Consider the following 14129-nt stretch of genomic DNA (forward strand, 5'->3'; position numbering starts at 1 on the left):
CCCACCTTGAAACATGCCCAAAATATGTCAGACACAGCTTCAGAATCTTTGCCTTCAAGGAGCAGCCTGGTTTCACCCTCTCTAGGATGAACTTGTTTGTACTCTTAGCTATCCATGGTATATCCAATAGTCTTCTCCAACCACAAAGCTCAAAGGCATCAATTCTCCTTCTGTCATCCCTAGTCATTGTCCAGTTTGCTGACACATAGCAAGCAACAGCAAAGAGCATGATCTGAATCAGACACACCTTAGTCTTCAGACTGATATTGTTGCTCTTCAGTACTCTGGAGATGTCTCTCACAGACAACTTTCCCAGTGCAATATGCTTTTTAATTTCTTGGCTGTTGTACCAAGAATGTTGATTGTGGAGCCAAGCAAACTGAAGCTGTTAACAATCTCAGTCTCTTCATTATCTATCATGATGCTGTCAATTGGCTGTGTGGTGAGAATCTTTGTTTTCTTGATGTTGAGCTTCAATCTATACTGAAGGCTGCAGTCCTTGACCTTCTGCAGCAAGTGTTTCAGGTCCTCCTCAGTTTTAGCAAACATGGCTGTATCATCTGTGTAACACAAATTGTTGATGAGTCTTCCTCCAATCCTAGTGCCACATTTCTCCTCATAGAGCCCAGCCTCCCGGATATTCTGCTCTGCATACAGGTTACAAAGGTTTGGAGATTGGATGCATCCCTGCTGTACATCCTCACCAATTTAAACCACGTAATATTTCCTTGCTCCATTCTGACAACTGCCTTCTGGTCCAAGTATAGGTTTCTCATAAGCACAATCAAGTGTTCTCGGATTCCCATTCTTCTCAGAGTCAGCCACAGTTTGTTATGATCCACACACACAGTTAAGTGCCTGCATAATCAACGAAACACAAACATTTGGTGTTTGGTACTAGTACTGCTCTGGTACTGCTTTCAGCCAAGATCCATCTAGCATTAGATATAATATCCCTAGTACTATGGATTCTTCAAAACTCAGCCTAAACTTCTGTTGATGTGCTGTTCCAGTTTTTTTGCATAATTTTCAGCAGAATCTTACTTGCATGGGATATTAATGATTAGGCAGGGGGTGGGATGGGGTGGTGGTGTCGTGATTGCCTAGCTTACATTAATGATGGTGGGAAACAAGCCAGATCTAGGGCAGGAGATCATTATTATCACCTGTACGTTATTATAAAGACTCAAAAAATGTGATTAAGAAGTCTTAGAAGTTATGAAATTGAATTATATTAGCTTTGTTGTTGCTGTTATGTGCCATCGAGAAGCCTGCAACTCATAGCAACCCTATGTACAACAGCCCTAAACCCTGCTCTATCCTGTGTCAATCTTATTGTCTCTGACACACTTACCCTCATTACCCCAGCTACTGAATCAATCCACCTCACCGAGGGTCTTCCTCTCCTGCACTGTCTCTCCACCCTCCCACGAATGAAGTCCCTTTCCAATGACTGATCCTGCCTTGCAACATGTCCAAAGTATGTTAGATGAAGCTTCAGATATGAGTATTAGGCAACCATATTTTATTGAGCAAAGTACTATACACAGTACATATAAAAATGTTGAATTGTGTGGTAAGCTAATGATCTAGGTTGAGAGATACAAAGTCACTATTTTAAATAGTGCTAGATAACATATATATTATTTGTTAATGAGTTTGAATGTCAATACAGACTGTTTTCATTTCCTTTGAGGCCTTTCAAACTTACGCAAACTCAATTTGTAGAGAGCGTAATTCTTCCACTGGGTTTCTAAGACTATATTCCCAGACAATTTCACAGTGAATTCCAACTGCCGAACTACTGACTAGTATTCTAGAGCATGACTGTACTACTCAGAGACTTATCACTTGAAAGTAACACTTTGCAAAAAGGAGACTCACCTATAAACATATACCAATGATTGTGAGAATAATGTCATGCTAGGATGTATTTCATTCTGTTGACCATAGGCCATCTGTGAGTTGGAACCTATTTGGCTGCACTTAACCATGATAAAAATATATAAATTCACATTGTCTCCTGGAGTAGACACAATGGATACAATAGCAATGTTCCAAGTTCAATTTGGAAATCCTGTGCATTTTCTATGAATAAAAGAAAGGCTCACAACCCAACTCTATAGCATCAACTCTGTTCTAAATAATAATAATCACTGAAGGCATTTCTACGATCAGTATGGGACACAATTTTTCCAATAAAAATCAGATTGTCACATGAATGAATGGAATTCCAAAATCTCTGTAGATGTTCATTGAAATGAAAAATAAATAAATTAAAATATTTAAAAAAAATCAGATTGTCCTGAATACAAAAGATCCAACAACTAAACATGAAGGATGGTCAGAAAGGAGTGTTTAACACATTGTTGTTGTGATGGTGTACCATTGAGTCAGAACTGACCCATAGGTTAAACCCCCCTACCCCCACAGTGGGTTCTCAGAAGCAGTTGGTTCTCTAATTACACAAGGAGATTGCCTATCCTTGTTCTTTGTAGCAGCTGGCAGATTATGTTACTAAAATATGATTTCAGTTCTAAGAGACTTCACAAACCATACTTCCTTTCACTTCACTCTTCTACAAAATAAGAAACTGTACTTTATTCATTGGTTGCATTCAATCTAGAGCCGAAATGCATGAGAGAGAATACAATTATTTACTGAACTTTCTTTACCATCATGCGTCATGTATCACAATGTGACTCTTGTCCTCAGGAATGTATTCTCATAATTGTGTCTGACCTTTTAAAAAAATTATTTTGTTAGGCTTAGATATTCTCTCAACGTTAAACCCCACTGATCAAGCAGTGAAGAATTTGCAAAGAAACCTTAAAATAAAATGAAAAAAACAGATAAAAGGAAAAATCCAAGTGCAAAATTTCAAACCCAAATCTGGTGCTCTATTTTATTGAAAATTTCAATTTTTTTCCTTAATATGTTCCATTTCCATAAAATGGAGAAATAATGTTATGAATCTTAAAAAATCAATCTCAATATAAAGGCACTTTGAAGGTAAGATAGACAAAATTAGACTAATTTTACTTGATTTCTGAAAAACTTATTGTTAGGTGTCATCAAATTCGCCCAAGCTCCTAGCAACAACCTTCCGTACAACTAAATGAACCCTGCAAGATCCTGCTGAACTCTCCTCTATTACCATAGTCCCTGCATCAACTCATCTCCTTGAGCTCTCCCTCTCCTTTGATAACTTTGCAAGGACTGGCGGTCATGCCTGACAACATATCAAAACTATGTGAGACAAACTCTCACCATTCTAGCTTCAAAGGAGGACTCTGATTGCACTTCTTCTAAGATACATTTATCTATTCTCCAGGCAGTCCATAAAATATTCAGTCTTCTTCAAGGAGACCACGATTCAGAGGCATCAATTCTCCTTCAGTCGTTATTCTTCAGCTTTCAATGCTTATAAAGCAATTGGCAATTCCATGGCTTGACTCCCCATGGCTCGAGGTGCTTTAGTCTATAAAGTGACATTCTTGCTCTCAGCAACAGATTTGCCCACTGCAACACATATTTGATTTTTTTAACTGTTGCTACTATGGACGGTGGTTGTGGATGCAAGTAAACTTGTTTTGTTGTGGATGTAAGAAATCATTGGCAATTCTATCTTTTTCTCCAAATTTTTAGAAGTATTATTTAAACAACTCAAAAAGAAAATAATTAGATGCACATGCTGGAATTTCTATTTTTCGTGTGTGTGTGTGTGTGTGTGTGTGTGTGTGTGTATTTGGAAGCAGGAGTGGCGTCCGCTTCTGTAATAGCTTGTCTCTGGAAACCCTATGACCCTTGAGGGAGGATGAAAGACACACAAGCATTGAGGACTCTCCTTCATAGAGTTGCTATGAGTTGCCTGAGACTTGACGGCACTTAACAACAACAAATTATATATCAATTATACATGTATTCTTATTTATACGTGATTTGCCATGCCTTTAAAAAGGCTTTTTGGCTGCCAGTCTGTGGCTATTTCCAGGCTGAAAAGATGAGTGGAACTGTAGATTCTGCGGAGGTGTGTTTTCTGGTTTGGGATTGAGATTAGGGTGTGGCTCTTGCTCCCAATAGGGTGTAAACATGATAGGACTTTGCCTTCCCTTTAAAAAGGCTTTTGGGCCCTCAGACCTGATTTATGTGGATCTCCCAAATAAAACTGGCTTGGAAGCAGGAGTGGCATCCACTTAAAAAAAAACCCAAAAAACCCAAACACCAAAAAAGGCTTGTGTCTCTAAACTCTGTGAACTTGGAGAAAGATGAAAGATTTGTGTTCAAGAATTTCATTCATAAACCCGCTATGTGTCTTCTAAGATTCTATGACCCTTAACAACAATATATAAATATGAGTTAGAATTACAGATTTAATGCATTCTTTTTTTGTTGTTGATTTAATGCATTCTTAAAACTTCAATTCATGCAAGGCACATATTAAAGTATCCATACATGTTAGGTTTTAATAATGATTAGAATGTTGAAGACAATAAGCTTTTTGATATATGGTTCATATCTTAAATGTTTTTCACTTTTTGTTCTTATTTGATTTTCTAGTTATGAAAAGAGGAAGCTTACAATGACTGTAAGAAGAGTGTTTGAAACTAAGAAGTATTTTTTAAAGAATCTTTTTTTAGTTTTCTAATAGTACATGCTTTTTGCTGATTGAAGCTTAAAGCTTCAAATATGTATAAAAAATTATATTGGGCAATATTATTTCACTTTACTTGTTTGACTAGTTATCTTTACAGGGCTACATAAATAGAAAGTGACATAGAAGGGTTTGTAATAGTTTCTTACTTTAATTCCATGGAGACAGAAGTTAGACACCTTTTAAAAGATATTCTATTAATTAGAATAAAGAGTTGTCTTTAAATAGAAAATAGTCTTGACTCAAGAGAACAACCCTGTTCCTAATTTACTTTCTACTTGAACGGAACAATTTTGTCTTCTAAGACAACTCTGGTGGCCTAGTGGTAAGACCTTTCACTGCAATCTCAGAAGTGAAAGATTGGAACCAACCAACTCCTCTGTGGAAGAAAGATGTTCTATCTCCTCAGTGCAATTCACTCGAAAATCCACTGTAAGGTCAGCTAATAGTTTATTGCAACTCAACAGTGCAAAACAACACAACACAATTTTGTATGTAATTCAAGGAGTAAGAGAAAAATAATCAAAATACATCTTTCAATGTATTTGTGGAGATTCTGTTGACTCTATGTATTTCTTTAGGTATAGACACCTGTTTTGTTGTTGTTATTGTTGAGTACCTTTGAGTTGGAACCCACCCATAACTGACCCTCCCAGGGCTTTTCAGAAGCAGTTAATCACACAGTAGGAGACTTCCTTCTCCCTTGGAGCAGCTGGTGGCCTCCAGCCATGTGTCTTCAGAATTGCAGGGCTGCTTCCTGCCATTAGGCTACCAGAGCTCTGAGTTTTTCCATCCATGAGCATAGATTATCCTTCCCTTTTTGTAATATTTTATAGCCTTCAGTATAGAAAAATCCTTCCACTTCCTTAGGTAAATTTTGTTCCTAGGTATTCTATTTTTTAAAAATTTTATTCTAGTTTATTTACAAAATTTGAACACATTGTTTTTAAGAGCAAATTCTTTCAATTTCTTTCATCCCGCCCTCATCAAGTTGTACAACCTCATGATTAGTCCCCCTTCCTCCTGCACATCCTCATCCCTCTGTTCCCACCCTTTCCCACCCTTCTTGGATCCTTATGTTCATACTACAATAATGGTGGTTTTATACAATATTTGTCCTGTGGGTCTGAGTTAGTTCACTCAGCATAATGCTCTCCAGTCCCTCCTTCTTTTAAATGGCTTGGCAAATAATTCATGCCTTACTTTCCTTTTCAGATTGTTAAATGATTTTTGTGTAAGCATTTTAAACACAAGGTGAAGAGGTAATCTACAGACTGGGAGAAAAAAATTGGTATATCTGAGCTTCAGTCCATATTGAAGGCTACAGTCCTTGATCTTATACAGCAAGTATGTGCTTCAGGTCCTCCATAAGTACATAACAAGGTTGTTATTTAGGTATATACTATTAAATATAGCTCAATTTTTCAGCTATTTACCTGAGCATCATAAACTTCAAGCTAGTCAGCAAGGGGAATAGAGATTGAAATGCTTCTCTCATAGTATGCAACATATACTAAAACTAATAGTCCAGTTACCTATTAAAAATAAACTCATAATAGCAGTTTTTACAATGTAGTGAGATAACACAACAAAGCATTCACAATTTCTGCATGTATAATCCACTGTCACTGAAAACACTGTTTTGCATATTTATTAACCCAATTGCTGGTATTAATACCAACTTAATGTCTCTGAGACAAAAACTAACCTCCCTTCCTACGCATCTCCTTAATCTTTAAGAATCTTGATTTCTAGACATCTGCTTATTTCACATAACAGAGATTATCAATCAACTGTCCTCACATAACTCACATATTTCATTTAGCATGAAGTTTTTTCAACTTTCATTTGTGTCGTGCTGTGTATTCTGACTTCCTTTCTCCTTGTGGGTGTGTATCACATTCTCCTGCTTGTGACCATTTAACTTATCTCTTCTTCATCATACTACCTTTTAAGGAATAATTTTCTCAGTGCAGCAATAACATCCTTGTTTCTGAGGCTGTATATCATGGGATTAAACATAGGCGTCACAATGGTGTAAAAAAGGGAGAGGAGCTTGTCTGATCCAGCAGAATGATTGGACTTGGGTCTGAAGTAGGTGATCGTGGCAGATCCAAAAAACAAAACTACGACCAGAAGGTGAGAGGAACATGTGGAGAAGGCTTTAGCTCTTCCTGAGGCTGTTGGCAACTTCAGGATGGTGGAAATAATTTTGCTGTAGGAGGCAAGAATCCACATAAATGGTATTGCGGCAATCAGCATAGCTACCACATAGACAATGATCTCATGAAGAGAAGTGTCCCCACAGGCCAGTTTGAGAATAGGAGGTATGTCACAGAAGAAGTGATTAATTTGGCTAGAATTACAAAAATGCAGAGAGAAAATCTGAACTGTTTCTCCTATCTGGATGGGCATTCCAACGATCCAAGATCCCACTGCCAGCTGGACACATATTTTTTGGTTCATGACTAGAGGATAGTGCAGAGGGTTACAAATGGCCACATAGCGGTCACAGGCCATCACCGCCAGGAGGAAACATTCAGTGGCTGCCAGCACAAGGAAAAAACACATTTGAGTGGCACATGCCATCAAAGAAATACTTCTATCCTGACTCCAAAGATTCATCAGCATCCTGGGAAGGATAACAGATACATAACAGATTTCCAGAAAGGAAAAATTTGCCAGGAAAAAATACATGGGTTTTTGTAATGCAGGATCAAATCTGATTAATATTATGATGAGGCTATTTCCAGATATAATAATCATGTAAATGAAGAGAAACACTCCAAACAAAAAGCTCTGGAGATCTTTGAGGTCAGAAAATCCCAGGAGTACAAACTGGTTCACTGTAGAGACATTGTCTTGTGTTTGCTTTACTTTGTGTTTCATCTGTAAGAATGATTAAACCAAAATTATCAATTACTTCTCATTTGGTGGCTTCTATACATTCACTTACTAAACAACAGTTTTCCTTATAATTTAATTCCACATGAGAACAAATAGGAGTTGTTGTTAATGATAGTCAAGTGTATTTTCAAAATAGTACTTCTGTGTTTTTCTCCTAACATCTCAGTCCATAAGAAACAGTTCCTTTGTGATATTTTTTTTTCTAATTTACTTTAAAGATACCTTAACATACTCTTGTTAATAGGGATGATGCTTAAACTTTAAATTTTTAAAAAATTGTTATTTATAAAAACCTGAAAATATAAAATGATGTTCAGTGATAAAAATGGCATCATTTCTTTATTTGGTATGCTTTCTTTGCTGTGTCAAAATTTTGTTTTGAAATATCATATTCCAATTGAATTGCCCAAATAAATAATCTGCCAGGTATCTGCTGTAGTCTTGAACATTTGAGCACAATTAATAGAAATTCAAGGTTTTCTTACTGTGTTTAAAATATTTTTTTTGTTTTACAATATGATATAGAGATAGAGAGAGATATATAGAGATAGATAGATATAGATTAGATATATAAATACACCATGATAGGTGGTTGTTTTTATTCTAAAGATATGATAACATGATTACCACTAATGTTATGAACTTGGATCGTACTTGAAAATTGCATACCCTAATGTTTCCGGATGCTCATATTAAGTCATCTCTCGTCTCCCTTTAAACCTGCAACTCAGGCATGAAGACACAATGAGGAAACTGCAACTGAATTTGCAAACTGAATCTGCACTTTACATCTATTGTTTGTAAGGATACTTCAAAAAATATTTCTTGAAAAAAAAAAAATATTTCTTGGCCTCAATTGTTTGTTTTTTTAATAAAGTGGCCAAATAATATTCTGAATATTTAAATTCTTCTCAACATAAAACCACTTTAAAGTAAAAAAAATAAATGCATAATTACTCAAATTCTAGATAACTTTCAAGAATCTTTACGTGCAACTAATTTTACGGCTCAGAATGAATATTAGTATAGAAATATACCAGCAACTCTCTTTTTCTTAAGACATAGTATGCTTATTTTTATATTTTTTCTGATCTTCTTGTTGGGTCTGATAGTTTATTTACTAAAGCTACCTGTCCCTCTGTCTGTCTGGGTGACTCTATCTATCCATCTATCATTCATCTATGGTGGTGTTGAGTACCAGCAGGTTGGAACCAATCCATACCTTACACTTCAGCAGGTTTTTAGAGGTATCTAAAAAGGGAGCATCTGGTGGATTCTAACTATATGCCTTTGGGATTATAGTGCAGATTCTTACCACTATACCACCAGAGCTTCCATGTATAATGACATATATAATAGATGTATATATGTATGTGTACACATATATGCAGAGGAGTAATTAAAAGATGACAGTCCTTAGTGTGATCCATGGGCACATTGATAATAATGATGGGTTTAAACATAGCAAGAGTTGTAAGGATTGAGCAGTGTTTCATTCTGTTTTATTCCAAATTACTATAGGCGAGATTTGAGTTTTTATGCAATATCTTCCATATATTTAACATAAGTTGAAAACTTACGTTCTTATCTCACATACGGCAGCTTTTGTGATAATTAAATTAAAAATGAAGATGGAAAAATTTTGATATTTTTGTCCATTAAATTACTGACTTAGTTCTCATTTCATCTTATACTCATGAAAATAAGAAAAATGAAATATTTCTGAGAACTATCAAAAATAGGAAGCAGCAGCAAAAAATTCTACTCAAAAACTTCAATGTTCTCACCTTAGAATTAAAATGGAAATAGACACATGAAAATAAACACGGTATTCATAGAAGTAAGTTGTTTAGAGAAGTTTAAGGTGAAGTTTAAGCTTACCTTCATAGATGGCAGAGATAAAATTAGTGATAAAATAACAAACTTCTTTTCAAATAGTTAAATAATTCACTTTTATTGAAACAGAGCCTAGATGTCTTTCTAAAACATATATTACTCTCAAACAAATTGTCTTCTTTAATAGGTGACTCTTTCCTTGGGGAATATCTTCTTTCCCAAGTTACTTTCTAATTGGAAGAAGTCATCTCGCCTATCACTCAAAGAGTTCGTAACAATAATAAGAACTTATCTGTTGATGCATTGGCTGATATTTTAGCTAATGTACAGATTCTTTAGGTAGTAAGGACACCCTACCAACATTCAGTCAAGGAAGGAGAACATTATTCTATGAGCTCAGATAGTATTTCCATTTATTGAGTTGTTTTGTATTGTTGTTTGTTTTTAACACGTTTATTTTGTTTTTTCAGTGTAAAAGTTCTTTACTTCCTATGGCAAACTTACTCCTAGGTATGTTTTCTAAATACCTTTGAAAACAGAGTGTTTTCTTTATACTCTTTTTTTTTAGATTCCTCAATGCACATACATACATACATAGGGTTGTACATAGGGTTTTCAGAGGCCTGCTATTTTGGAAGTGGATGGCCAATCCTTCTTCCTAGTTTGTCTGAATCTGAATGCTCAGATTCAGAGAAATATCTTACAGACGAGCATTTTACAGAAAAAAGTGGAAGATATATCCATAATTGTGGAATTAACCATTAGTTTCAGTGTTGTCCCTGCCCTTGATACAAATGTCTTGACCGACTTAGTTCCCTGATCCACCATCCACTAGGTTCCCCACCCACTCCTACCCACTCCCTTCAATGTCTATCTCCCATTATCCAGCCCTTGATCTGATAGCTTATATCTGAAGCTTTCTGGGCTTCTGGGATTCCAAACACATCAACTGCTGACAATTTCTTACTCTGTGACCAGTGTGTCTTAAGACACTAACAGATGCTGCCCTGGATGTGTTCACCAAGTTGTGCCAAGACATCTGGAGAACAACCATTTGGCCAACTGACTGGAAGAGATCTATATTTGTTCCCATTCCAAATAAGGGTGACCCAACAGAGTGTGGAAATTATAGAACAATATCATTGATTTTACATGCAAGCAAGATTCTGCTGAAAATTATCCAAAAATGACTGGAACAGCACATCAGCAGAGAACTGCCAGAAGTCAAGGCTGGGTTTAGAAGGGGTTGTGATACAAGGAATATTGTAGCTAATGTTAGACGAATCTTATCTAAAAGCAGGGAATATAAGAGGAATGTCTGTCTTGTTTTATTGATTATGCAAAGGCGTTTAACTGTCTGCATCAAAACAAACTGTGGCTGACTCTAAGAAGAATGGGAATTCAAGAATACTTGACAGTTCTAACGTGAAACCTATACTTGGACCAAGAGACGATTGTCAGAACAGAGCAAGGAAACACTGCGTGGTTCAAAATTGGGAAGTGTGTATGCCAGGGATGTGCCTATCTTCATATCTTTTCGATCTTTGTGCTGAACAGATTATCCGTGAGGCTGGGCTCTATGAGTAGAAGTGTGACATCAGGATTGGTGGAAGATCCATCAACCATCTGTGTTATTCAGATGACACAACCCTGCTTGCTGAAACTGAGGAGGACCTGAAGTGCTACAGCCTTCAATATGGATTGAGGCTCAACATCAAGAAGATAAAGATTCTTTTCACTGGACCAATTGGCAGCATCAGGACAGATGGTGAAGAGATTGTTCACAGCTTTAGTTTGCTTGGCTCCACAGTCAACACTCTTGACACCAGCAGCCAGGAAATTAAAAGATGTATTGTGATTGGAAAGTCTGCTTTTAGGGACCTCTCCAGGGTACTGAAGAGCAATGGTGTCATTCGGAAACTAAGGTGTGTCTGATACAAGCTATGATCTATGCAATCACTTGTTATGTGTCGGAGTTGGACAATGACTAGGAAGAACAGAAGGAGAATTGATGTCTTTGTGCTGTGGTGCTGGAGAAGAATATTGAATGTACCATGGACTGCCAAGAAAACAAACAGGTTCATCCTGGAGAGGGTTAAACCAGTCTGCACCTTGGAGACAAAGATTCTGAGGTTTTATCTCACATACTTTGGACATATTGCAGGGAGGGACCAGTCTTTGGAGAGGGACATCATGCTTGGGAAGGTGGAGGTACAGTGCAGGAGGGGAAGACCCTCTATGAGGTATAGTGATTCAGTGATTGGGGTAATCAGGGTGGGTTTGTAGGAGACAGTGAGTTTGGCAGAGTACAGAGCAGGGTTTTGGGCTGTTGTACGTAGGGTTGCTGTGAGTCACAAGCATCTAAATGGCACATAGCAGCAACAAACAATACATATTTATTAAAGATCAAGTCATTTGTTTTTAAAAAAGTAAAACTTTTTAGATAAAGTTACTAAACATACAAAATAAGAAAAAAATTAGGAATCATGTAGTTAATATGAGTTTAAAATACAGAATATGTAAAGGATTCTCAGAACTTTATAATCAATCTGATACATAAAAATGAGAATGGGTTTGAGAATGTCAGACATTGCGATATTGGAAGAGCATAGAACAGAGTCCAGATCTGTTGTTCATAGGGTTACATGAGTTGTCTTCAACCCTACAACACCTATCAACAGCAACAACTAGGCCTTAGTGGAAAATAACTAGTCACTAAGCCTCTGAGACACGATGCTTGACGCGACCTCGGCTGCCCATTTCTAACTGAGTTTTATCTGACTAAGAGAGAGTGTCAGAGACAGTGCGATTGGCACAGGACAGAGCGGAGTTTAGGGCTGTTGGGCTGTTGTACATAGGGTCGCTATGAGTCGCAGGCGACTCGATGGCACATAACAACAACAGCAACAAGAGAGTCCTATGGTTAAATGTGCACAGCAGCATCCTATCATAAAATGGAAGTGGTATATACAACCTGGGCTCTGACTATGACATAGATCATGAAGATGGTGCATAGTAGGGCAAAGTTTAGATCTGTTGTTCATAGGTTGGATATGAGTCCTAGTGAACCGAACAGAACCCAACAGCAATAAAAGTAAAATTGTGTGAACATTTCCTTGTTCACATCTCTCTCTCTCTCTCTGTCTCTCTCTCTCTCAGAGAGTTGGAAACTAAGAAAGACTAATAGCTAAAAAATGCAAATTATATCTTTAAATCAACAACCTCGCTCTTTAGCAAGGATTCCTATCTTTCTTCTACAGGGCTGCTGGTGGATTCTAACCACCATAAAGGTATTGCCTTTGAATTAGCAGCCTAACTCTCCATGGATTATGCTACCACATTTCCCAAAAACTCATTGCAAATCTCATATCATCTAATGCAACTCTCCTTGATCCTTTTTTTTTTTTTGTATGGGGAACTCCCCCCCCCCATTTATTTAGGTCTTTTATTGTATCTTGCTGGAATGTTCTGCAGTTTTCTTTGTACAGGGATTTGTGCCTCTAGTTACTTCATTTCCAAGTATCTCAATTTATGCTTGGCTATGGTGTTATTGCTCTTTTGGTTTTCTTCTCTGAGTTCTTTTTTGTTACTGTAGAAGAATCTCGGTGTACTGACTTTTGGATATTTATTCTGTATCCTGCCACCCCACTAGCTAGGGAGCTCTAATGGCCTAATGGCAAGAGGCTGTGCTGCAATCCCAAAGCCATGCAGTTCAAGGTCACCCAGCTGCTCTGAGGAAGAATGATGGGCAATCTCCTTCCGTGTGATCAACTGTCTCTGAATACGCACCTGAAAGTCAACTATGGGTCCGATCTGAGTCTACAGTACGCAACAACAGCAACAGCAGCTCCAACAGGTTCTTTTGGTGGTGTTTGTTGTTGTTGTTGAGTCCTTGGGATTTCTGTGTACGCTATCATATTATCTGCTTATAGAAACAGTTTAAGCATCTCTGCCAATCAGGATGCCTTTAATTTCCTTCTCTTTTTGTATTGCCCTTCCAATACAACATTGAATAGAAGTGATGACAGTGGGCCTTCTTGTCTGGCCCTGTTCTCAAGGAAAATGCTTTTAATATTTCTCCATTGAGAATGATATTGGCTCTTGGTTTTGCATATATACTTTTCACTGTGTTGAGGAAATTTTCTTCTATTCCTACTTTCCTGAGTCTTAATCACGATGGGGTGTTGGATTTTGTCAAATGTTATTTCAGCATCAATTGTTAAAATCATGTGGTTCCAGTTATTGCTTTGTTTATGTGGTGTGTTGATTGTTTTTCTTGTGTTGAACCATCCTTGCATAACTGTCATGTATCTCACTTGATCACGATGAATTATGTTTTTATGAGCTGTTGGATTCTATTAGATAGGATGTTGTTAAAGATTTTTGCATCTATGCGCATTGAGAGATAGTGGTCTGTAGTTTTCTTTTTTGACAATACCTTTGCCTGGTTTTGGTATTAGGGTTATGCTTGTTTCATAGAATTACTCTGGGAGTGTTGTTTCTTTTTCTATATTTTTGAAATAATTTAAGTAGAATTGGTGATAAATCCTGTCTGAATGTTTGGTAGACTTCAACAATGAAGCCATCTAGTTAGTCCAGGCCCTTTTTTTTTGGGGGGGGGGAGGTGGAGTCTTTTTATGATGTGCTTAATATTATCCATGAAATTTATCGTCAGTTCTTTCAGTTTAAGAAATGTCAGTGAGTTCAGCCCTTTTGATTTTCTGACTCCAGC

General features: G+C 37.0%; 1 protein-coding gene across 1 annotated transcript; it reads right to left on the reverse strand.

Annotated features, from left to right (window-relative positions):
- Positions 1-6598: 6598 nt before the first annotated feature.
- On the reverse strand, positions 6599-7549 carry LOC102860634 (olfactory receptor 10AG1-like). Its single transcript, XM_006902269.1, has one exon. It carries the CDS (start codon positions 7541-7543, stop codon positions 6599-6601), a length of 945 nt encoding a protein of 314 aa, XP_006902331.1. The 5' UTR covers positions 7544-7549.
- Positions 7550-14129: the final 6580 nt, after the last annotated feature.

Source organism: Elephantulus edwardii, unplaced genomic scaffold (genome assembly GCF_000299155.1).
Source record: "Elephantulus edwardii isolate Elephantulus edwardi_28Jun2011 unplaced genomic scaffold, EleEdw1.0 scaffold00389, whole genome shotgun sequence".
NCBI lineage: Eukaryota > Metazoa > Chordata > Mammalia > Macroscelidea > Macroscelididae > Elephantulus > Elephantulus edwardii.